Raw genomic sequence first — 25,018 nt, forward strand, 5'->3', positions numbered from 1 at the left:
TGGCTGAATCACCATCCCTTGGGGGTGTTTAAAAGAAAAACAGATGTATTGCTGAGGGATAAGGTTTTGCACCAGATTTGGTAGAGTTAGAGAATGGTTGAAACTCAATGATCTTAAAGGTCTTTTCCCATTGAAACAATTCCATGATTCTATATTTTGGATTCTGTGAAGTGCTATTTTCCTGATAATAGGTAGTATTTGACCATTGCTAGTCCTTTAAATCTATCCTAGCTAGTGCTGGTAAGCCTTCCTGACCAGCAAGACAGACAAACTGGACTTCATATATGCGTCTGTGAATGGATATCTGGGATTGCCTCTCAGCATCCATCAGAAGATGCTAGAAACTACACAATGAGTTGCTTTTAAGTAAATTCCAATCACTTTTTAGATTGGAATAAGTTCTTTTAGGCCAAATACAAGCCATTGTACATTGATCCCTTGGCAAATGTTCTTGAATGGCAGAAGCAGCTTCTATTTACACAAGTTTATCAGAATGTCTTTTTAACTACAAACCAGTTTGTACTCCTGTGGTTTGTGCCCTAAACAACAAGATGTGCAAAAACCAACCAAACAAAAAAGCAACCCATGGCAGCTATGACCAGTCATTTACACTGTTCATTTTCTGCTCAGTTGGTACTCTTTCTGTATGCATACTAATAGGGTCTACTACCTTAAAAATTTATTGCTTGTATTTGACTTAATATCCACTTTGTACTGCTAGAAGGAAATAGGTGGAAATTAAACCAAAATGTCAGTAGACATATAACTAAACAAAGCTGAATACACTGGCTTAGGAAAAAATCTTCCATTTGCTGCAGAACTAAATTGTACTTACAATTGTAGTCATAGTCTCTTCTGTCACCACCTTCAATGTGTCAACAACTGAAATGTAGCCAAGTCGCTTAGCAATGGCAAGGGCAGTGTTTCCATTCTAGCAATTGAAACATTAAAACAAACAAAAAGGTTGAATGTTAGTAAGGAAAAGTGTAGAGATGGTTAATTAACTATAGAATGCACAATAAACGCCAAATAAATGCTTGAACATTGGTGGCTAAAATAAATATAAGTAGCTTTTAATTCTACAGAAATGGGGTGAAAATTAAAAGATTTTCAGATATTTGCTGACAGTTTGGAAGAGGTGATGGCATAGGGGATGTGGGGGCAATGGGAACAGGCTTCCTCTGCTTTTTTCCTCTCCCACCACAAACACATTTCCCTTGCTCAGATGCTTTATGTGGGGTGGGACAGCTGAGCACAAAGGGAAAGCAATGGCCTCACAGTGTTCCCCTTGCACTTACCACAGTGAGCTCGTTGGGTGCCGCGCCGTGATGGAGAAGGATGTTGATGATGTGGGTGTGCCCCTGCTGCGCAGCCTGGTGCAGCGGCGTGTACCCGTTCTGCAGGCAGAGGGAAAGGGAAAGGCTGCAGTGAGCACGACACACAAGCTGCCTCCCCACAACCAGTGAGGCAGAGACAGAAACTCACCTTCGTTTTGGCATTAACTTTTGCAGAATGCTGCAGTAGGAAGTTAACAATTTTTATGTTTCCGTAGTGGCAGCCAACATGCAAAGGAGTGTATCCCATCTAGAATGAACACAAGCAATTAGCAAGTGTGAATATCCCACACGTCCCCTGGCAAAATATCCAGGCATTAAACAGTGAAAATCCTGTTAAGCTTTATTCCTTTGGCCTACATGAAAAATCCTTCAACCTTGGAAAATAAACACACTTCTCATGAATGTTGATTCAAGCCTCATTCTTTGTTACCCTGTCTGAACACCTTATCCTTCCGTAATCTTCCCCATCTGAATGTTGATTAAAGGTTTGCCTTCCCTGGCAATGGTCAGACTATCATGTCTTTGGGGCAGAGCCCACCTTTAAAAATACATCTATGTGTAATTCCTTTCATAATGAGCTTCACATGCTCGTTGCTCCTACAGTGTGATAATAAATAAGTAAATAAGTCATAACAAACTTTCTAACCCCCAAGGCCATCTCAGCTATAGTGCAGTCTGAAGCACATTCATTCTAACTGAAACACCTAAAAGGTAAATCTAAAACACTGCAACTGATTTGCCAGCTCTGCCAGAATAATATAGTCCTACAGAAACTGGAATATCAGCTGGTGAACTGAGGCTCTAAGACAGAAGGATCTGATTTTTCAAGTGTCTGGCCTTGTCTTATGCGGACTGGAAAAAACTGCTTTTTCTTGGCAACTGCAAAGATGAGAAAGCTGACTGTATCCATTTTGTTCCTTTCACTAATTTTTCATTACTAATGGACAGACTGAAAGTGTTTGTCAGCACTGGGACTCCCCCAATGAATGCTCTAAACACAACTAGCTATTTATAGTTTTTTAATAGTTTATAGTTATTTATAGTTTTCTACTAAAGTATCCAAATTTTTTTTTTTTTTCTCAAACTGGTTAGTACAAGAAGAATGTCACTTCAAAACCTGACAAGATTTTTTAAAAACTACTACTGGTTTTAAAAAACTACTCCTGCTAGCAAAGCAGAAGTCATTAGGCCGACTCTGAACTCTCTCATTAAAACCCACATATTTAAAGTAAGTTAAACAGTATGTCGAAACCTGTCAATTGTAGTAAACACGTTAATCAACAGTTAACATTTAACATACAATGCAACAAAGAGGGCCAAAGCTTGCTCTTGCTGCTCTTTTTCTTATCTCAGTCCATGAGAACTAGTTAGCAGTTGGAAAAAGTTAGACTTACCTGAGGTGCTAAACATATTAGAAATTATTAGATTATCTTTCTTGAAGTAATCATCTTCTCCTTTCTTATCCTCCTTGCAAGACAACCCTATCTCTTCTTCCTTAACAAACAATCAATCTAGACCTGTACAAAGTGCAGTTTAGGAGATGCCTACCTCTAAACAGGACACTTGCCATTTTTTTCCATGTCATGGAGAGAAACCACTTTTCCCCAAACCTCCCATCCTACTCATACTAATAGCTTGATGGCTTTCCAGCAGATGCTTTGCTTGCCTCACAGAGATGGAGTAATGAGTTTCTCTCTCCTGAGGTAAGTCATTGGGATTCCCTTCCCCTTTAAAGGTCAGGTTTCATAGGCCGACTTGATAGGCTCTAATAAGTCAGAAGGGACATCTCAGCCAGCGGTCAATTGGGCCTTCACCATTTTACAAGCAGGATGAAACTACACTGCCAGTATCATGTCTTTCTTCTACTCTGTGGGACTTCCAATGAAATATTTGCCCCATGTTCCATTACCGTTTTTTATGGAAAAATCAATTGCTAGGCCGTAAAAATCGTATCTGATAGGAGGAACCCAAGTACACTAAACATACAGTAAAATATGCTGCAAACATGCACTGCTGTTAATCTACAGGAATTCTGCTTCAGATAGAGGGTAAGAGGTGAAGCTGTCCAAGATCATTACTTTCAGTGGCAGAAACTGAATGATCTGGAATTAGATCCAAAAGCCAACCTTGTGGGTAGAAACAATGAAAACTGGGCTAGTCTTGTATTGACCAAGCAGTGGTCAAAAGTAATGGCAAACACCAATTTTTAAAGGTAAAAAGGGGCCTTTGTTTTCCTGCTCTAAAAATAAAAGCCTAGCGCCCAAGAGGTAGAGGCGCAAAGGGAGTTAAAAGCTGCAAGTCTGTCATGCTTCATTCTTACATCCACGTTGGTGAGGTGTGGCCAGGTTAGACACCTTGACAGAAAGCACTGAAGAGGCAAGTCAGCCTGGGGTTCAGGAGCCAGCATTATGCCACATGTTCAAACCGTGAGATCAAAGCTGCTTGGAAGAAAGGAAGTGAAAACCTCTAATGTGAACTATTTCCTCAGATGTGAAGTTACAAGTGTCCAGGGGTTTCGACAGATTTTCTTCATGTCATTTTGCCTCATTGCTCAAGGTTACCTAGTTTCAATTGTATGACCATATGCTAGGAGATGGTAGCTGTGAGTTACTTTAAACTAGGGTGTGTATTTTTTCTTCAGTTAATTATATACCTTTTGCCATCTAAAGAAACTATTAGGCCTGACAACCAGGACAAGTTAATCATTGCAAGAAACAGCATTGGATCTAAATTCCATTGGTATCAGCAGAATTAAATTTTCCATTGACTTATTGAAATATTGGATCAGATGCCAAATGACTACAAGAAACTTTTCCTGCAGAATAGCTGCACACAGTGGCAAGAGTCTGAGCACTAGGACCTCAACTTGCAATTGCTGTTTAGAACTGGCCTAATAGCTTCCTAGGAGTGCTTGGGTTCTGAATCTGTCAGGGCTCCCTGAACTGGCCAGATTCTTCAGTCTTCAGCAGAATGCTGAGCTTACTCACAGCCATGTACATCAGACTTCCTCTGTGGCCCCTGCTCCTACATGTCCAAATATAAACTCAGATTAAAGCATGGCCAAACTATCAAAACATCAGTTTAAATAATACTATGAAGGCTTCTCATACAAGAACTTAAATCCCTCTCCCCCTTCAAAATAGAGACCTCTTAGCATGACCTTCAAGGTCAACAAAAATCAGACATCATAAAACCAACTGGGGAGATGAAATCCAAAGTCCAGGGCCACCTGCTGGGAACCCCCTGCTAATAACTCTAAAACATTAAAATCTGGAGAGGATCAGAAAGCCAAGACTGGCTGATCTCAGCTTTCTCTTTGAAGTGATCTATAAAGGCTCTTCTCTCCAGCCTGTAACAATGAATGTTGAAGAAGGAGCTATCAACCCCCAGTGTTTACTGCAGTACAATGTCACTTTTCTTATACAAATACTGCACACAAAGATTTATATGTGGTACCTTTGTAAATGGCTAGAGGAGTAATTATTGACACCCTTTTTGTCACTCCTGACCAGCCCCCTGTTTCAATTATAGATTAAGTGAAATCTTTTCCTTTCCCTTCCAAACATGTGGTAGAAATCATGACATTTCTATGGTGACATGGTCACTAGGTCACTATTCTCCCTTCTACAGCTTTTGTTGTCCCAGAGCTAATGCTGAAGTAGGCTCCCTTTGAAGATTTTGGTGTTGCTGACCTGGTCAGATATGGCAGATGGAGGAGCATGCACTGAAGGGCAGCTTCTCTGCTACAGGCATCATACATGCCCTGAGTAAGTGATGTGGGCACCTGCTAACCTGGTGGCAAAATTCTCTGAACTCCCTGGGAATTTTATTTTAAGTTTGTCATCCTCTGTGGTCATCTCACATCATGTTGTGCTTGATGAGGCAATGCCTAATGCAGCACACAGTGACTGACAGCAGAGTGACAGAGATCTGACAGGGCAGATAACATCTCACTGAGCATGTTAGATCTCATCAACCACCAGAGGACATCTCTCATGTTTATAGTCTATAATGTTTGTAGTGAAGACACTGGTCAACTTATTAGCAAAATGCCTTTTTAATGCCAGAAACCCAGAAAGTATATCCTTTCCTTGTCAGCTGAAGTAAGGAGTCCTGCATTCAACTGTTTCTAGCTCAGGAAGGTATAGCATTTATATCTCAACATCCTCATGGAATACAGAGATTCTGTTAACCTTTCAGAAACCCTCGGATACTGCAATTATGCAATCGAGTTAACTATAGAAGTAGCAATTCTCATGGTTGGTTGATGTTGCTACTTTCATTCTCTCAGAAAGCTAAAAAAGTTTATTAATAATTAAAAAAAAAAAACACAAACAAATGACCCAAACGAAACAAAGCCAGTCCCACAATTGTACACACTTCTGCACAGCAGTTTAGGTTATATTTACTAGCAAAGCTCCAAGGGACTTACTGGGCACCCTAATATTATAAAAGATACTTTGAGGAAAATCAGGGCTTTTGTTTGATGTAGCTCTAATGCACACCACCTTTTGGCAGTCAGCTGCCATGCTGCTTCTAGCTGTTTCAAAGAATGAGCAGCAATGTGTGAGCTAGCAGCTGGGAAGAGCTTATCAAAAGCCACAAGAATAAGAAAAAATACTGAGCTTTTCAATTCCAATGGTAGACACAAACACAAAGCAGCTCTTATTCTCTAGCCCTTCAAATTTATTTGTTTTATTTTATTTTGGAGGGAAATCATCCCAAAGCCTTGTATATCATGTCAGTGAATTGCTTTAATATCCTCCACTGGCAATAATCATAAATCTTAACAGCTTGAATTATTGCATCTCTCTAGTCATGCTGACTCAAGCTGCTCTGGTTTTGTTTTTCTGCTGTGAATGTCAAACACTGAAGCTACAGCATTATTGTTAATAAGGCCAGAAAATGCTCTAGATCCAAAGATCACAAAAGCATCCAGCCTTGATCGAATGAAAAAGGCAAACCCAGATGTATACACACCTTTTACTGCTTTGCTGAATCAAGGACTAACACATTGCAGTACCTTGTAAAGGCTCATTATTACATTATTATTGTACATTATTTCCACAAAATTGTCTTAATAACAACCAAGCATGTACCAAGAGCCAAGATATACTGAAGCTATCTGTATCAGTTTGTTCTCTATGAATGCAATTCCTCTCCATAGCACTTCCCACCCTCCCTGTCTCCTTCCTATCTTTTTTACATCTGTAAATTAGATATTCCAATTGGAAAACTGTACTGCTAATATGAACCACTGTAGCTCTCAGGCTCATATGGGGCTCTTGTCAGAACAAGGCGGGTGGACCTGAATGAATAAATCTCCCTGAATAAATCTGAAATAAAAAGCCCAGCTCAACCTGCAAAAGAACATAGTGACCTCTCAGTCACCATTATCTCATACTAATTCTATAGTTTGGGGAACAAAAGACAGCTTAATACTGGCTTTATTTTCCAGACAGTCATGAACTGGGGGACTGGGAGACCATAGGTTCTCCTAGCAGAGGCCCAGCACCAAGTGCAGTGTAGCAACTATTTGAGTAAAATGATCTGCACTGAAATCAAAGCTTCAAATTCTGCTTTTCATCCTTGACTGAGCCAGCGCTCTTCTCTCGTCAGTCTTCCTTTGCCAGTCACTCATCATGCATCCTACAATAACACTATCCAGCGGGATGAACAGTTGAAAAATGATGTCTGGAGACCTGCTGATCCATGGAACAATATTTACTGTGCCAGCCCGCAGCACAAAAGCTCTGCAACAAAAGCAGCATCACATGTACCAGTACAGCTTTTAAACACCTAACATGACCATCAGAGAAGGAAAATCTGCTCACAGGCATGGCTTCAGATTGATTTTTAACTCCCAATGTTATGTGTAAGATGGGCATTCCTTGTGTTAAGCATGATGCTGCATAACAGAATTTCAGCATCAGAAAACAATCTTTAACTTGCCTAAATTCAGATTCACAAAGGTAAAGTCAGAATGGACAAAACCTGCTACCTTTGCAGCTGGACTCAGACACCTTCTGTAAATACTAAATTCAAAGCTTTCTAAATATGAGGGAGTTTGAAACAGCTCAGAAGCTTCACCTGAAGTACATAGCATAGTGTTGCTATTTTCCATCATTCTGTTATTCTCTTCTTGCATATTAAGACAAAGTGTTTTCTGTGGCTTGTCATCTGGAGTTCAGTCTAACGTGGCTAGGCTTAAAACCACATAAGAAAAGCTGATCTTCGAGTTGCACGGGCAGCTCTATGGCTTCTCAAGCACTAGTTCTTGCATGCTAAACTAGTGGTTTTTACTCTTCCATACTGACTGAGACAGACTCCTGCAGCTCTGGGATTAGAGGTTATTTAGTTAATTGATGCAGCAGAACCAGAAAAGTCCCATAACACCATCAATAAATGAACTTTAAAACCCATCAGTTTTTCTTCCTTATATGTCTTTTTCTACAATGAAATTCAGGGAAAAAAAATCCTTGCAAGGAAATCACCCCAAGAGAGAACCACAGTTGCGGTAGTTAGGGTCTGAGGGCAATTTTGAAAATGCTCATAAGTTTTAGAGTCTGAACTGATCTTAATTATTCAGACTAGTCTTCCACACAAGAGATTTTCTGTATTGGATTTTTTTTTCATCCCCTGCTATACCTTCAGGACACAAAATGTGTTTCTGTCCAATCTTCTCTAATTACCTGAAATACATCAATCATGCATGTGGCTCAGAACCTGAGCAGGAGTAAGAACTCCCTGTCGCGGTCGAGCCCTACCACAACACTCCCATGTGTCAGAACTGCAGACTCTAGATGCTTTCACAGGGAGGGTAAGTTATATATAAACGGTGATTAAGAACATGTACCAGAATTGGAAGATGATAGCTCATTGGTTACTACTCAGGAAGCTGAATGACCTGCTAAGATATTAAGTGTTCTCCCTCTATTGACAGATGCTGTGCTGGAGTGACACAAATCAATGTTTACTTAACCTGGGAAAATGAGAAATATGACAATGAGAGAATTGAAACACAGAAGAAGAAGAAGAAAAAAAAAAGGACTACTGAATAATCATCTGGACCACAATAGTCAATAGTGTATGAATATGAAATGGAGAGAAGAAAACAGAAGGTTAGTGGTGACACAGCAGAGATCTCCAGTGTAATTCCACTCTAACCCATGTGATTTCACTGCCTTTTATTGCATAGATAGTCATATCTTTGCCAGCCTGTGTCCAGAGTAATGAATCCGAACTGGTCATGCTGGATGCTTTCTTGCAAACACGCAAACATAGCAGCACTACTTCTGAAGCCAACTCAGCTGTTGCTGTATCTTGCTCCCCAGTGCCACTGTTTTTAGAGGCGGCATGGACAGACCTTTTATTCCGGCAGAACAGTTAATCCATCTAAACAAGAGAGTCTGTAACTACAGAGCTGCTATTTTACAAGCCAATCATCTAAGCTTCACCTGCAATGGAGCACATGGTTGAAGTATGATAGTTCTTACAGCATAACACTTCACTGAAGAAGTTCAGAGCTTGTCAGCTCTTTCCTTAGGAACTAGAGATGATCATCAGTTTATCTATAAACTATTCCACGCTAAAATATATGGCATTGCACTGGCACTTTTCTTATGTCACAGGTGGTAGTGACAAATGACCTCCATATAGCTGACTGTGTGGAGTTTGGAGAGCTTCTCACTGTGGCACAAACCCAGCAGATGGGATTCTGCAGAAGTCAGTGAATAAGCATCAAGCTCACTCCATTCTAACACAATTCTTCAAGGCACGTAGGCACTTTCTTCCTAAGGAGCAGACAATCCCCTACAGCACAGAGGGCAAATTAGCATGGTAGGCAGGACAAGCCATTGTGGGTACTTTTCACCAGAGACCTACAGGATTAATGCACATTTTCCCGCTCAGATGATTTGTTACACCACAAAGTACTTCTGCTTAAATACACTGTGAGTCCCTGCCCCACTTCCTGGCATCTATGGGGCAGTGTCGTGGAAGCAAGTAAATACAAGGAAAGTATTGTTTAGCTGCACTAGTTATTTATGTAACTGAGAAATGAGGGTGAACAACAAGGGACTTAGAGTTGGCATCTTTAACATTTATGTGACTATTACTGATGGCAGGATTCACACTGCAGACAGCCAAATATGACTGCATATTTTTGCCTGTGCATGGTTTTACCTTATAATTGGTAAGAGATGCAATGAAGAAATTCAGCTCACCATCCAGAGGAGATCTCTGAATGATAAATTGAAGCTTCTTTTCCATGTGTCTCTACAGAGTCATATGCCTGCCCTACCACATTGCTACCCTATCAGGCTTAAAGTTCAGTGCAGAGCTTGCATGACTGTGCAAAGCTGGCTCTGAGACCCAACAAACATGCTCTGCCTCTCGGCTGTGATAGTATCGCATACATTTCCACCACACTAATGTGTCTAAAAAGTCACTAGTCCAGAACTGGATCCTGTTAAAAACTGTAGGGCAGGAAAAGGGAACTCATGAATGCTTGCACCTGTCAGGATAAGTGTCTCAGACTGCTTACTATTTGTGGAACAAATAAGAGAGGGAGAAAGACAAACACTTATAGACAAATCATATGAGTCAGGAAGAGATTCAGCTCTGACCAAGTTTAAAGAGCAGGTTCTGCAATGTTTTGCTACAGAAACCCAAACCAGGTAGGAAGTTCCTATCTCCAGAAAGGCAACCACTTACATCTGAGGAAACTATGCAAAACATGAATCAGGGCAAATCTCATCTGCTGCTAGATGCTTTAGCAGATAAGGACCCAGACTAATTCATTCATAAAGTATAGGTTGAGAATATGTTGCAAAAGTGTAAAGCTGGAAAAGCTCCTGGGATTTCAGCAGAACTATTTCAGTTTCATGTCAGAATGCCATTGAAATCAGTGGCTGGTACAGTTGGAATTACAGTGGAAATAATAATGTTTTTTCCCTCTGCAACAGATTTTAATCATCTCAGCTGCAGCCAGAGATGATTATGAATTCAGTCCTTTTCTAGATGTCAGTGTGATGATAGAATGATAATATTGCTGGACAGTCTGACACACCTGAATGTTGTGACACATCTGGGATGCAAGCACAGTACCTAACTTGTAGTAAACATCTAGCAGAGTTGTGAAAGCTGCTACTCTGCACAAAGGCTACTGGTCAGATTGTGAATTTAGCTAATTTTATCTGCTACAGTGCAAGTATTTGATCACAACTGAATTCCTATCCAGATAAAAGAATGGCTCTGAGATCTAAACAATGTATGGAGGACATGAGTAAACAACACTGAGATCATCTTCATCAATTCTGAGCACTGTATACACCAGTGAACATAAACCTATTTGCACACAGGCTCTTGAAATTTACTCATGGTATTGCTCTTAAGTAGGAAGTGTCATTGCTTGGAGCCTCCAAAGCCATCCCTGAGAACCCTGGAAAGCCAGGTCTCTTATTTAGGAGTCCAAATATTTGCTTTAGGCAACTATTTTTAGAGAAAGAAATTTCAAATGAACCATCATCACATATATGAATTTCATATTAGATAAAGCAATTTCAGGTTTGTCCTCAAGAATTAAATGTTTAATCTCTATTGGTACTGCCAAAGCAGAGCAAAATTTAGTGACAAGTTAACAGGTTAATGTTTACCATAAAGAGGACAATGGTGTAGTCAGAACTTGGGACAGCAGAAAAAGTCAGGTCCTTAGAATGCACCCATGTGATTAAATAGATTCATAGAATGGTTTAGGTTGGAGGGACCTTAAAGATTACCTAGTTCCACCCCCCCCTTACCACAGGCAGGGACACCTTCCACCAGACCAGGTTGCTCAAGACCTCATCTAACCTGGCCACTGAACACCTCCAGGGAGGAGGCATCCGTGACCTCCCTGGGCAACCTGTTCCAGTGTCTCATTACCCTCACTACAAAGAATTTCTTCCTAATATCTAGACTAAATCTGCCCTCCTCAAGTTTCTATCCATTCCTTCTCATCCTTGTAAAAAAGCCCCCTTCAGGTACTGGAAGGCTGCTCTAAGCTCTCCCCAGAAAGTTCTTCAGGCTGAACAGCCACAACCCAACAGCCCATCCTCACAGGGATGACATAGCTCACTTCACCATGCTTTGCAAAAAAAAAAAAAATGGGTTAAGAATTCAGAGGTGTGCAGTCACAAAGGCTGAGTGAAGCTGTAGAAGTAGGGGGCAATCTTGAACAATGGTTTTGTTTACGGAACCACATCTATGGATGCTTATTTAGTGACAGCTCAGGGAGAGAAAAGGACTTAATTTCATCAAGTCTCTTAAGTCATAGAAAAAGGTATCAACCACTTAATATCCAGGAATGCCTACACTGCATTTCTATTGTTTGCCTTGCTGTAAACGCAGATGTTTTAAGTAACAGTCCTGTGTTTTGTTTCTACTGACAGTTGAATGGAAAATACATACAACAGGTAAAATATGCCAAAAGCATATAGTAAAATATTACCTGACTCTCTGCAAATAGTAAAAGATTACCTGACTCTCTGTAAAGAAAGCTCAGGCTTTTCTGAACGTTTCCTTACATAAAGGGTCAGACCAATTCCACTCATCTTCAGTGAAACATGATAATAGGATACAATCTAAATCTCTGTTGATCTAAATATTTGGCAAGAGGTAAGATTCCTGCTGGAAGACTGTGCATAACACTAAACATTCAAGTTCACACATCCTCAGTTTTCAAAATACACTCTGTAGTAGTTAATTACAAACAATGTTTCTCTGCTGTTATTTCAGTTTCACCCTGACATTATTACTAGTTCAGTCTACAGGCTCATGCCTCCCTGAAAGGAAATAATACCTGTTGACAGCAATGCTCATACCTTTGTCTGTGCATCTACAGCAGCTCCTTGGTTAACTAGAACCTCTGCTACATTGACCCTGTCCTCTTGAGCAGCCAGGTGGAGTGGCGTCAGTCCGCTCTGTAAATTAGAAGCAGTAAGTAACAACCTTCAGAGAAGGCACATGAATACCACAATGTAAATTCAGATAGTAGCAAGAATTTCAGGAAATTATAAATTCCTCTTTGACTGTGTAATGTGATTCCTAATCACATTTGTTGATTTACAGGAAACCACAATTTGAAAGCCAGGAAAATAATGTTCTTTTTACACAAGGAACATTTCTTCATGCGACATTAAATGTGGGATAGCAAATCCTAGCACTTTAAGAAAAAGTTGTGAAGTATGATTTTACCTCCTGACTAATCTGTATCCTTGGAGTAAGTAAAAATTATTGTTGACACTTCTACAAGTTTTCTAGGAGTAATGTTCACTTAGATTTATCCTTACCTTTCACACCTCTACTTGATCATTTTCAAGCACAAACAGAAAAGGTGAAATTACATTTCTCTGACATCAGCTCTATTTCTCTGTGCCCAGGGAGTATACAGGCTTGGTAGATTACATGTACTGACAATCACTTTTTGGATATCTCCTTGTCTTCTCTGAAACTTGAGACCTAAAACCCTTGGAACTTCAGAAAGCTATACAACTTTCTGAAACGTAAAAGACCTCAGGTAGAAGGGGTAGAAGAGAGAATCTGCTGAGGGAATGTTGTTAGGAATGGGAAAGAATATCCTTTATTTGAAAATTACAGGTCTTTTTTTCTCTCCTCCTGTTTGTTCTGTCTTTAGAAGCAGTGACAGATAAGCAAGTGGCAGTAGGTGACACAACAGCCAGAACTCTACACTCTCTAAGCTTCCTAGCCTTGAACCCAAACTCATGGCTACGGTGCACTTGCTACCAAAGGCAGTTACTCTGAGAGCATCTCACTGTACTACATGTGTAATCCTGATGGCAATTCAGCTTAGGTGGGTCACGTTACACAAATACATAACTGTAACCCACTGTGAATTACCTAATGGAGCCTTGATATTATGGGCCAAACCTTGAAAAAAGATTTGATAAGCGCTCAGTGTCTGCACTGGGGGTCTCTGAGTATTCAGCTTCCAACCGCTCTGTTGATCTTGACGGAAACAAATGTTTCCTTCTCGACATTCAAAACTTAGTATGCTTCAAATACTTGGCTTCAAATGTAGGTGCTGACCTTAGACCAAAATGTGCATCCTTAAGTGAGTACAGAGGGAACTATTTTCTAAAGGTGGTGTTATCAGTATTAATGATAAACTGGAGATTACAATTTAACAGTAACAGATGGAAGGATGTTGCAGATAGTTAACATCTGGTGGGACTTAATCAAAATGCCAAGCAGATGCAATCATGCTGTCTGAATTAGCCTCAGCAGCAAAACTATGATAGCCAGAATGTTTACATGGCAAATTGCCCTGTGGGATACAAAGTATATCCTGCACTATATAAACCCTCACACTTGATTGAGACTGGGGGGAAAAATGGATATCTGCAAGAGAAGCTTCCTGAAGGAGGACACAAAAATAACTGAACTGTAAAGTTACAAACAGGAAAACACAGCAGCCCTGTGCAGCATCACCCACAACCTCAGAGGACACTGAGTCTTTCTGTCTGCTAAGAAATATTTTCTGTGAAAATTTTTTCTCTTGGTTTTCTACTTAAGCCACATAAATTTATACTGAAACTGCATTTTACAACATGATGTCTTATGGAGCATTTAAAGAATTGAGGCTGCACATTTGTTACTACAGAGCAAACTCAATAGCCTACAAATTCATACATATAGAACCTAAACCCAACCAACTTCCTTTTCCTGCCCTAATGAGAAATAACACCAAAATTCACTGTATATATATGAATGAGCGAAATGTCAGACAACCTTGTTATTATCCCATAACAACAATCAGCTTCCCTTGACTAGTTACTTGTTACCATTGCTTAATAGACAAGCATATACCTGGAGGCTCGTAAATGACACACCCTTAGCCCACTACAGGCAAACATTTTTCTCTCTGAGCATGTTTTGGCAGACATAATGTAGAAGGAAGGGAGATGGATTAATTTCTTCTGCAGTATGTGCTATCATAAAAAATCAAATACTATGAGATATGGTTCATTCAATGTGACAGGGCATGCTGAATGCTGTTGTTTGCTAGAGAAAATGATGATGTGTATTGAAATACCTGCAATGGCTGTCATAGTGTGCAGAATCACAGTGAACACAGTTTAATGACAAGCCCCTGTCCTTCTTATCACCATGTTTGTTTATGGCCTCAGCCATAAACAGGGGGAACACTCACCTTGTTGCTGAGATTTACATTAGCGTTTCTGGTAAGAAGCAATGACACCATGTCCACATGGCCATCCTGAGAGGCAAGATGTACAGGGGCAATACCCTGCCTAGTTACAGCATTGGCATCAGCACCATATTCCAGCAGTGTAGTTGCAATGTCCATCTGGTTTTTCTTGGCAGCTATGTGCAGTGGTGTATAGCCATTCTGTCAACAGAACAGACTTCATTGTAAGCTACTCATTAAACAGTGTGATAAATCACTTTCCTGCACCTACCCAGATCTATAGAAGTAAGTCATTAATTCTAAAAATTCTGTCAAATAGAATCAAATACAATATTAACTAGTTATACAAATGACTGTATCAGAGTTTTAAGCAATCTGGTTTTGAAAGTGCTGCTACAAATAGGAAGATTCTGAAAGAAAACTTTCATATTTGGGGGAAAAATAGTCTGTTCAGAAGAGCAGTAGGAATTTCAGTTTAATGTCATAAACAATTGCTACTTTTCCTTAAATGTCCATAAAATCTTTAACAAACAGAAGAGCAGGATGTGCGTTCATAACTGAGAACAGCTGTTGTTGTGTGGGTTTTTTCCCATTTCCCAGTGTGGATGAAAGCATTATGTACATGAAATATGGCCTTTCTTGCAGCATTTACCCTAACCTTACTGACTGTCTGTTTTCATTCAGATCAAGGGAAAAGTAAAGCATAGGACTTCAGAGTCTTGCATTCTTTGGTTTCTTTTATTCCTTCCAATATGTGTAACCAGTAAGCCCACTACTAAAAATAGAAATGCAGTATCTGTTGTGTGATAAAATTTTATAATTCTAAAAACTGATTGACTTGGCAGAAAAATAGATAAACAGATATAAAGAACAACTGAGTAGCAAGGAAATAGCGAAATATTATGGTCTGATCAGCTTTTCTTTGCCTATTTATTCAAGAACTTTCTGTTCAGAAATGTGGTATCCCTCAATTTAAAGCAAATGGCAAATACGCACATGATTGGGGGTGGGATGAGACCCTAGCTGCATAAACTACTTCTTGGGGTGTCATAAGTACCATGTGCATCTCAGATTACACAGCCCATTAAAACCTCTCTAAAGACACAAAGCATTCACCTGGCTTGGCTCCTTGCTACCCCCAGTGGGGCAGCAGGGCTGGACTATATCACAGTAAATCGGAGGTTGGAAGGGACCTCAAGAGATCATCGGGTCCAGCCCCCCCCCTAAAGCAGGATCACTTAGGGTAGTCCCTAAGGTAGGGAAGGTAGGTCACCACAGATTCAGGGTGATACAGGTAAAAGGTGTGAAAGGTCTTCAAATCATATAATCGTTCAGGTTGGAAAAGATCCTTGAGATTCTCCAGTCCAACCATTAACCCTATTCTACCAAGTTCACCACTAAACCATATTGCTAAATGCCACATCTAAATGACCTTTAAATACATCCAGGGATGGTGACTCAGCCACCTCCCTGGGCAGCCTGTTCCAGTGCTTGGCCACTATTTCAGTGATTTTTTTTTTCCCTAACATCTAGCCTAAACATAATCTGGTGCAGCGTGAGGCCATTCCCTCTCGTTCTATCACTAATTATCCTGTAACCTTCAAAATTCAGATTCAGTTCAGACCTTAGGTATTTCAAAATGACACTGAGGAAACCGTGCCACAATTAATAAGGGAAGTATATGGCCACTGAATTTTCACTTTGAAAATAAAATGCTTCAGAAAAACACAACGTTCCTCTCCCTTAGACTTCCTGTACAAGACTGAGATGTAAACCAGCCACTGCCTCATGACCACCTACTAAATCCTAAATACTACCTGCTAAATCCTGCATAGATGCTATATTTATATTTCATAAACTATCGAATGCAGGTTTTGAGCCTTTTCCTCAGAAATGGGCATACATTGCTTCCAGTGGAATGAAAAGATGCAGGTTGCCAAGAGAAGGCAAAAAGAGAGATGAAAAATAAAATATGAAGTTCATCTCAGTCTCAGTCTGCATCTTCTCCTCATGAGGGCTGTGCTCTGCCATTATGAGTAGATGCAGAATGGAACAGAGAAATTAGGAAGAAGAGTTTAGATTATACTGACTGCCAGGGGAAAGAGGTAAAAAGGGAAAGTGCTTAAAGATGAAGAGACAAAGAAAAACTGTAGGGTAGGGAGCAGTTGAAGAGAAGTATTATAAAATGGATGTCAAATTAAAATTAGGTACAAGCCTAATTCTTGCCTATAAAAAAAGAGGAATGGTTCATCAGAATGGCCAATTCTCATACATGTTCAGTGATCACTCTTCAAGGCAAGTGCTCCCAGGCCAGGCTAATGAGCCACTCTTAAGATCACTGTTAGGAGTGTCAGAGAGAAAAAGCAGCTGCTGATGGAACTCTGTGTGAAGCCAGTGATGAAATATGACATAACACATTTATTTATAAGACCACATTTACAAAAGAAATGGGAAATCATCTGCTGTTACCAGCATCATCTTTCAGATGACTGCACAGTGGGTGCCTAAAGCGACAAACATGCTACCATTAGTTTTATTTAGTATTGACACTCTGTTCAGTGTTGCTGTGGCTCACTTAATGCATAAGACTAACAAATGTCTTCGCCTGGGAAAACTTACAGCTGACGCTTGAAGGCCTGAAGTAGCAGTTACAAAATTGTTCTGTTACAGATGGGGAAGACAAGGTGACCTAACACATGAGGTTCTGCAATATTATATCATAGTCTACAGCACTTCCACCTTGGTTTGGACTTCCTAAGTCCTTGGCAGCAACTGCTGCAATCCCTGCCCCTACAAATGTGCAGCTTCCACTGGCAGTTTCTTTCCGTGAAAACTGGGTCAGTGTCTTTCCATCCTCTTCAGAAGACCTTTTTTTCCTCACAGTGGCATTTAAGAATGCTGTGTTGCAGTAGTAAAAGATCAGAGATCACTCCAATTCACCTCCTGGGGCACTGCTCTGGCAGATTGCTGCTATTGCCACTATCGACATTATTGATTTAAAACTGTGCCATTGCTGCTGGCTGTCCATGTTTATTTAGCTTTCCTCCCTTGCACTAGAGACTCTGGAATCTACCATGAACAACAGACTCCATCCTCTTCTTTAGCCATGCAGAAGGCCTCTAGTGTTATGGCTGCGTTCAGCCATGCATGAGAGAAGGGCTATCAAGGAGAGCTGCCTGTCTGGCTTTTCCACTAGCTGTCCTGTTTCCATATGGTTTGTTGTTTGTTTTTTTTTTTCTGTGATTTTAGGCGCATATCTGGGGTTGTTTCAGATGAAGTATTTAGGCTGCACTTACCCCACTTGAACCTACATAAGCTTCCATCTTGTTTTACATATTGTTGCTGTCCAACTATCAATTACTGATCTAATAATTAAAACTAGGATCCACAAAAGATGTAGACATAAGTGTCTCTAAATTCTTTCACCAGCTCAGAATTGTAATACATTTACATATTTATTCTTTCACATCCCCTGAGATCTTGCACTGTTTGTTGCCTTGCCTACAGTAATTTGCAATCAAAGGAGGACTGCCATTAGTTGTTTTATTTTCTCAACCATTTACACTGTTGTAGAAGTATTGTGAAGCACATTAATAATTATGTACATCATACCAAAAAGCAATCACAGCTCAGAAGTCATCCTGTGGCACAATACAGGAGAACTACCCCTATATAGCAAGGCATTAGCTCCAAGCTTGCCCTGTATGGATGCAAAGACTCAGTAATATAAAGTTGTCTGACTTAGAGAAGGTACTAAGGAGACCAGACAAGTGAAAGTAAGGCTTAGTATTTTCCAAGACTAACCTTTATTGCAAGTAGAGATTTTAGATATTTCTGCAGCTATATTTGCTTTTGATTTCTATTTTATTAACCTACAGAATTATTCTAACAGACTGATGTGGTTGTGAGACATTAATAAACAAGGTCACTGAGACCCTGCATTTGCAAGCATATACAGAATAGAAAGAACAGAAATAGATAGACAGGGAGTAAAGTGACACAAAAAGCCTAAGTATTTTTCCCCTAGAGTGACCAGTACTAGTACCTTGGCAGATGCATGAGGTGAAGCTCCCTGGTCCAACAGTAGGAGTGCCACTTTTTGATTATCGTAGTGCGCAGCTACATGCAGTGGTGTTAAACCGCTCTAAAAACACATGCAGAACAAACAGTGCTGTTACAGAACCCCTCCAGGGAAAATGCAAGAGTTTAGAAGATTGGAGTAGAGGAGGTGAAAAAAACATATTTGTGATTCATTTTTGTATCCAGAGTCTTTGATAAAACAAAACAGAAATTTGAAAATCTTTACAGAGCTGTGAAATCCCTTTACACTTTTCCCGGGGAAGATGAACAGAGAAGCACTTCTGTGCTGCCCTCATGAAAGAGCAGGTAAGGAATTTTGACCCAGAGGTCACGCCCTCATCAATGATTTTCTTTTATTGTAGTGGATAAGGTAAACTGTCTCTTAGATCTGTAAAAATACAGGCTGGGCTGGTTTAAAAAGCTTGAGGTCTTACTGGGCTTTGCCCCTTGTCATGAGACTTGGGAGAGCAGACCCAGCTGCCTGAACACTCTGATAAGGACTGTAAATAGTCAGGATAGGAAGCAGAGGAATGGGTTTGTCTCCATTCCCCTGGATGGGTACAGACAGGACATAATTATATTGTCAATTAATGACAATTAATGACAACAAAATGTACTTTTTTTTAAATTTTTTTTCCCCCCAAGACTTTGCTGGCTCTTGGCAGCCGCAACAGGGACTGGAATATTGCATGAAAACCATTACAGCTAAATTCAGGCTGTGGATACTTGTGTGATGGTAAGTAGGTAGAAGGATATTATTTTAATATTATGTGCCTTTCAATATTTGCTATGCAAATGGCAGTGGTTTCTTGTGTCCTACCTTTCCAGAAGCATCAGGTGATGCATTCTTTTGAAGCAGAAGTTTTGCTACCTCAATTTTCCCATATTTTGCAGCCACATGCAGAGGAGTAAATCCTTTCTGTAAGAAAAAGCAGTTATAGAGCAGCTTTGTGCACTGTTTTTCAGGGTAAAGTTTGCCTCTGACCTACAAGGATACTGCTGTTTACATCCATCTCCTTACATCCTGACTGCAAGCAGCAATTGCTGATTCCCATCTGCCCTGGCAGGTCTGGGGGCCCTCCCCTGCAAGGCAAAGCACTATCTACATCGAAACAACTACAAAAAGTGAAGAGTCAGTTCCTTTCTTCACACCACCCAAGACCCAAGGACAATGCTGAATAACAGCTTATCAACTCCATCAGGAATTTCTGCCCTGCATTCCTTTCATTCCAAGAAAATGTATGTCTGCTGGTTGGGATGTGTTATGTTGTACATCAGGCTCTTAGGCATGAGGCTTTGTACCCTTTTAACATACCTCATTCTTACATTATGCATATGTCTCTTATAGCATTTAATTCACAAGAAGCACTTGCTACAGGTATATTTTACTATTGAAGGTATCTCTTTTGCAACTCCCTTACCTTGGTAATGATAGATAAAGATGCACCATGATCCAAAAGAACAGAAGCCACATCTTCATGTCCCTCTCGAGCAGAAAGATGCAGGGGCGTATAGCCAGATGTTGTAGCTGCGTTTGGAGATGCTCCTTGCTGCAGCAGCTGCTGTACTATATCTGCTTTTCCCAGTCGAGCAGAAATGTGCAGTGGAGTTTGGTCATCCTAAACAGAAAGGAAACAACAGCCCTGTGTAAGAACACTAAGGGTCATATTTTGACAGAAAATATTTGCTCATATTCTATGGCTTTTCAAAGTTACAGATGGGCATTACTTCTACTGAGCATGAGCTGTTCACTTTCAAGGCTATCTTTGGAGATTGATAGATAATATGTGCCACTCCTGTTGTCAGACTACTTGCAGATATTAAGTGTATCAGCTATTAACATTTAGTTATGTTTCCTTATAAGTAGATATTCTTACTAGTAACTTTCTTTGAGAGCCAGTTTGCAGATGACAATCTCATAATGAAATACAGATTTCTTTGAAATTGTTTTCACTTGATTACTATTTGGGAAAAAAAACCCACACAAAACCAAAGCAAAGTTCTGTTTTTACTCATTATGACTGCTATTTATTACACCCATGTATCTCCTTCCCCTACCACTTCCTGGAACTCTTATTTCCATAGTTGTGTATGTTTCTTCAGTGTTAGAGGGTTTGTTCCCTCTTTCCAGCACTATGCTAGATTTCCTTACTGTACCTCCTTACTTTCATAGATTGATAGAATGGTTTAGGTTGGAAGGGATCTTAAAGATCATCTAGTTCCAAGTCCCCCTGCCATGGGCAGAGACACCTTCCACCAGACCAGGTTGCTCAAGGCCTCGTCTAACCTGGCCACTGAACACCTCCAGGGAGGGGACATCCATGACCTCCCTGGACAACCTCTTCCAGCATCTCAACACCCTCACTGCAAAGAATTTCTTCCTAATATCCAGACTAAATCTGCCCTCCTCAAGCTTCAATCCATTCCCTCTCATCCTATCACTACAAGCCCTTGTAAAAAAAAAAAATAAAAATATTCAAGGCTTTCTTGTAGGCCCCTTTCAGGTACTGGAAGGCTCCTATAAGGTCTTCCTGGAGCCTTCTTTTCTCTGGGTTGAACAGCCCCAACTGTCTCAGTCTGTCTCCATAAGGGATATGCTTCAGCCCTCTGATTATCTTAGTGGCCCTCTTGTGGATCTGCTCCATGCTGGGGGCACCAGAACTGAATGCAGTACTCCAGGTCTGGTCTCATGAGAGCAGAGTAGATGGGAGAATCATCTCCCTCATCCTGCTGGTCACCCTTCTTTTGATGAAGCTTTCAAAACAGTTAAAATTCTAAAGAACATTTAAAGAGGTGTTCTTTAGAATTTTCACTCTTTTGAATGCTGATGCTCTAGGTACATAACAGGAGACACCAGCAGCTTGGGGCTTATACTTTTGCAGAAATAAAAGCAGATGTGAGGCATTCCTCCCCCTCCCAGCTTCCCACCCCAACACTCTTCAAATACACAATAGTTTATATTAAAAGCTGACAAAACACAGACATAGTATCATTTTGGCAACTCCTGCCTTCTCTCTCTTACATAGAGCTCACTAGTGACTACAGTAAGGGAGCATGTGAGACGATATCAGTGGTTATTATGCCAAGGCCCTTGGCTTAATCTGTCTCTTCCCAAAAGACATATATAAAATGAATGTGATTCCACATTTTGTTAAATATAGACAAATCTAGGGTTATTGCACCTCGACTATCAACTTACCTTAGCTTTAGCCTCCACCTGGGCTCCATTTTGTACCAGGTATCGAACGACCTCTGTTTGGCCAGCTCTGGCAGCCATGTGCAGAGCTGTTTCTCCTCTCTAGTATGCGGCAGTAAAAAACCAAAATATCATTAAAAACACACTGCAAGAAAAAAGCCAAACCCCAACATGTTTCATAAATACAAAAATAATGTTGACCCAGTTCAGAATAATCTCCATTAGAATATCTTATAGTTGTCTGTGGGCAAGATGGGAGATTAAGTGAATATTTGACCTCCTATCTGTATGCTACAAGCAGTTTATTTCAGGGTCAGTTTCCCAACACAATGGTACCTTTGTCACTCAACTTTTGTTGAAAGAGACAGTGCAATTTGTACTTATTAGCATTTCAGTAACTGTTTTGTTGAACAAAAAATGTATTTCAAATCCTGTGTATTCACATACACATGCATATGGCCTTCCTTTTTTATGCCCTATGCCTCTGCTATCATTTTGTGTCTGACAAGCACTGAGATGAGTGAAAAAGTGGGAAAAAGTAATCATTGCTGAGTACATCAGTCTGAGGCTTCATGGACTTAATGAAAGATGGATCCAAGGAAAACAGAATAAATTTAGGAGAGAAACTGCTTTCTACATTTTTGAACATCAATCAGTCTTTAGGTACAAATACCTGCTAATTTAGAAGTGGTGTTGGGTTTTTATGTAATCTTATACAACTAGCAGAGGAAGACTTTAATAAAAGATTGTCTTCTATCTAAAGCTGTGTAAATGGAGATTTTTGAGACCAAACTGTCAAAAAGAATTATCAATCTTCTCCTTTTCTCCCATTTCTCAGCTTTCAAATACCAATGTAACAATGACTTCAGTTTTTACACATGTGCTGGGAACCTTGGGGCACACAGTGCACATCCAGTAGAAAAGCACACTTGTATGGCTGTATGGACACAGGCAATATGTCCCCACAATCTGCTGCAATCTGTTGATAACAGCAGAATTTTCCTTAAATGGTAGGCCCCCAGGGTCTTGGGAAAACAGTGCTCAACACTCAAGTACACATCTCAAAAATTACATATGAGAAACTACAGTATGTTCTTATTCTTTATTTCAGAAAATACAGAGAATAGAATCTACTTAAGGTCAGCCTCTTTGGAGGTTTTCTCAACCTGTCAAACATTTCCCAAGTAGGAGTAGGTTGCACTTTCCCACGATTCCAGCAGGAGCCATGATTGCTGTGGAGGTGGCTGGTGAACACCAGAAGTGGGCATTTGAGGACAGTGCTGCTTCCAGGTATTGTAATGTATTCACAGTCCTGCCACGCTCAAAGGAAACCTTGTACTCACCACATTGGTAGTGTTGGGTGATGCTCCATGATGCATTAGCTGTGATACAATATTTACATGTCCCATGAAGGCAGCGACATGGATTGGAGTTAGGCCAGACTGAAAACCAAACCAAAATCAGAGTTAAATACCTACATGCATAATCAGACTTAAATAACTGCTTCCACAGTCCTTTACAAGAATGCCAGAGGGAAAAAATAAGTTATTCGTACATAAGTAAACCCAAGTGCTTGCTCTTGTTCTTGCATACAGAATTGGAAATATCACAGTATGATTCATGGGCAAACATAAAAACATTCTAGGAATCCAGTAGTTCTTCATCAGCTAAAATTAACTACAGGTAAGCAAGATTTATTCCTTAAAATTTTACTAAATATTATTTTGAATCAGAAAAAAAAAAAAAGGGAAAAAAATAAAATAGGGCAGTGTGTGTGTCTAGAAGCATTCCCAGTAGAAAGAGAAGACTGTCTGGAGCATTCAGCTAGTGCAAAATAGATGTAGTGTCCATTGTTCCCACCAAACCTAGTTGGTTTTAGATAAATAAAAGAGTCTGTTGAACTTCGTGGTGAGCACCATCTCCACCTTTTTCCTAGCAGAAAAAGAAGTCATAGCTATAGCATCCAGTCAGAGAGGTACAGACACTAGCTAAATAGAATTCATGCTTCCCTCAGAAACTTGTGGTACCATCACAAATCTGCACTTACACAAGATATAAAAGACCGACTGGAGAGAAAAAGTGGGAGGGTGAAAGGGAGGGAAAAAAGAGAGCAGTCTTTAGCAGAACATGACCTCAAGGATTTTGCTTTAGAAATCCAATTATTACTTAGTATTTCTCCACACAGAATTATCCTAAAGCCTCTTCAAAGCTGCTTCTGCACAGCTGTACCAACAATCAGTCAGGGGCTGCAGAAGTGTGTTTTGCTACCAAGAGAAAGCTCAGTGGGCCTCTGGAAATCCCCTGATTTAGAGAGCTTCCCCATAGACGTACACAAGTCCCAGGAGGCTGGAGGTGAGGCAAGCATAATTTGTTCCTTTCTCATGCAGAACAGCAAACATGAGGAGGAAGGCATAATAACTGTTTGAGTATGTTATTTTCTCTGTTTCACATAATTTAGTAAATGCTTTTAACATAGTAGGCTGCAGGAAATATAATGTATGTGTGTCCTGTTTGACCATAAAAACTAACTCAAAATGTGGACATTCGAGCATGCACCTGAAAAAAAAAAAGTGCAGTTATCTACAAATGGAAGTATGGAATCTACCTGAAAAAGAGAATTTACCAGAGAAAAAGGTAATAAGCATTACCTTTAACGTGGAGTTTATATGCAATGATTATTTGTGACATTTAATACTCTTTTCTCTTGGTGCATGAGCATTGTTTACTCACATCTCACAACCAACACTTGTTTGCTCTTAGATTTCTTTGGGAAGGAATATTCTGAAGCTTTTGGGTTGATGTTTTGGGTTAGGGTTTTTTTTTGGTTGGTTGGTGATTTTTGTTTGTTTGTTTGTTTTTCTTTGTTTTTGGCTTGGTTTGGGGTTTTTTGATGGCCAGGTACAGATCATGGTGAGGTAACAACAGGAAATAAAGGAAGATCTCTTGCTTTTGGAAAGTTTTTGCTTGAAAAACCAATTCAGAGGGTACAGATCAGACTGTTAACCTAGACAGTGTAGTTAAGTGTTGCTGTTCCTTTCATTCTCTTAATTCTTTGCACTTAAAAGGGATAAAACAGGATAGATAGTTTTTCTACTTCCACACTGATCAATTAACATAGAGGACAGGCATAAGTTCTCTTCGGTTAAGGTTCTCTTTGTGCTTCTCACTCATTTGCTAACATGACTTCAAATTAGACTC

The 25,018-nt window shown here is 40.0% G+C and overlaps 1 protein-coding gene across 2 annotated transcripts in view; it reads right to left on the reverse strand.

Moving 5' to 3' along the window:
* ANK3 (ankyrin 3) overlaps nucleotides 1–25,018 on the reverse strand; it is a 207,418-nt gene that overhangs the window by 81,562 nt on the left and 100,838 nt on the right. For both annotated transcript variants that reach the window (XM_054382436.1, XM_054382435.1), the window contains exons 12-21: nucleotides 23,164–23,262; nucleotides 21,824–21,922; nucleotides 20,046–20,243; nucleotides 19,445–19,543; nucleotides 18,590–18,688; nucleotides 14,548–14,745; nucleotides 12,200–12,298; nucleotides 1,486–1,584; nucleotides 1,299–1,397; nucleotides 836–931 (exon numbers count right to left, since the gene is read on the reverse strand). In XM_054382436.1, coding sequence (XP_054238411.1) covers nucleotides 836–931; nucleotides 1,299–1,397; nucleotides 1,486–1,584; nucleotides 12,200–12,298; nucleotides 14,548–14,745; nucleotides 18,590–18,688; nucleotides 19,445–19,543; nucleotides 20,046–20,243; nucleotides 21,824–21,922; nucleotides 23,164–23,262 — 1,185 coding nt within the window. The remainder of the gene's footprint in view (nucleotides 1–835; nucleotides 932–1,298; nucleotides 1,398–1,485; nucleotides 1,585–12,199; nucleotides 12,299–14,547; nucleotides 14,746–18,589; nucleotides 18,689–19,444; nucleotides 19,544–20,045; nucleotides 20,244–21,823; nucleotides 21,923–23,163; nucleotides 23,263–25,018) is intronic.

This window comes from Indicator indicator, chromosome 7 (assembly GCF_027791375.1).
Source record: "Indicator indicator isolate 239-I01 chromosome 7, UM_Iind_1.1, whole genome shotgun sequence".
Lineage (NCBI taxonomy): Eukaryota > Metazoa > Chordata > Aves > Piciformes > Indicatoridae > Indicator > Indicator indicator.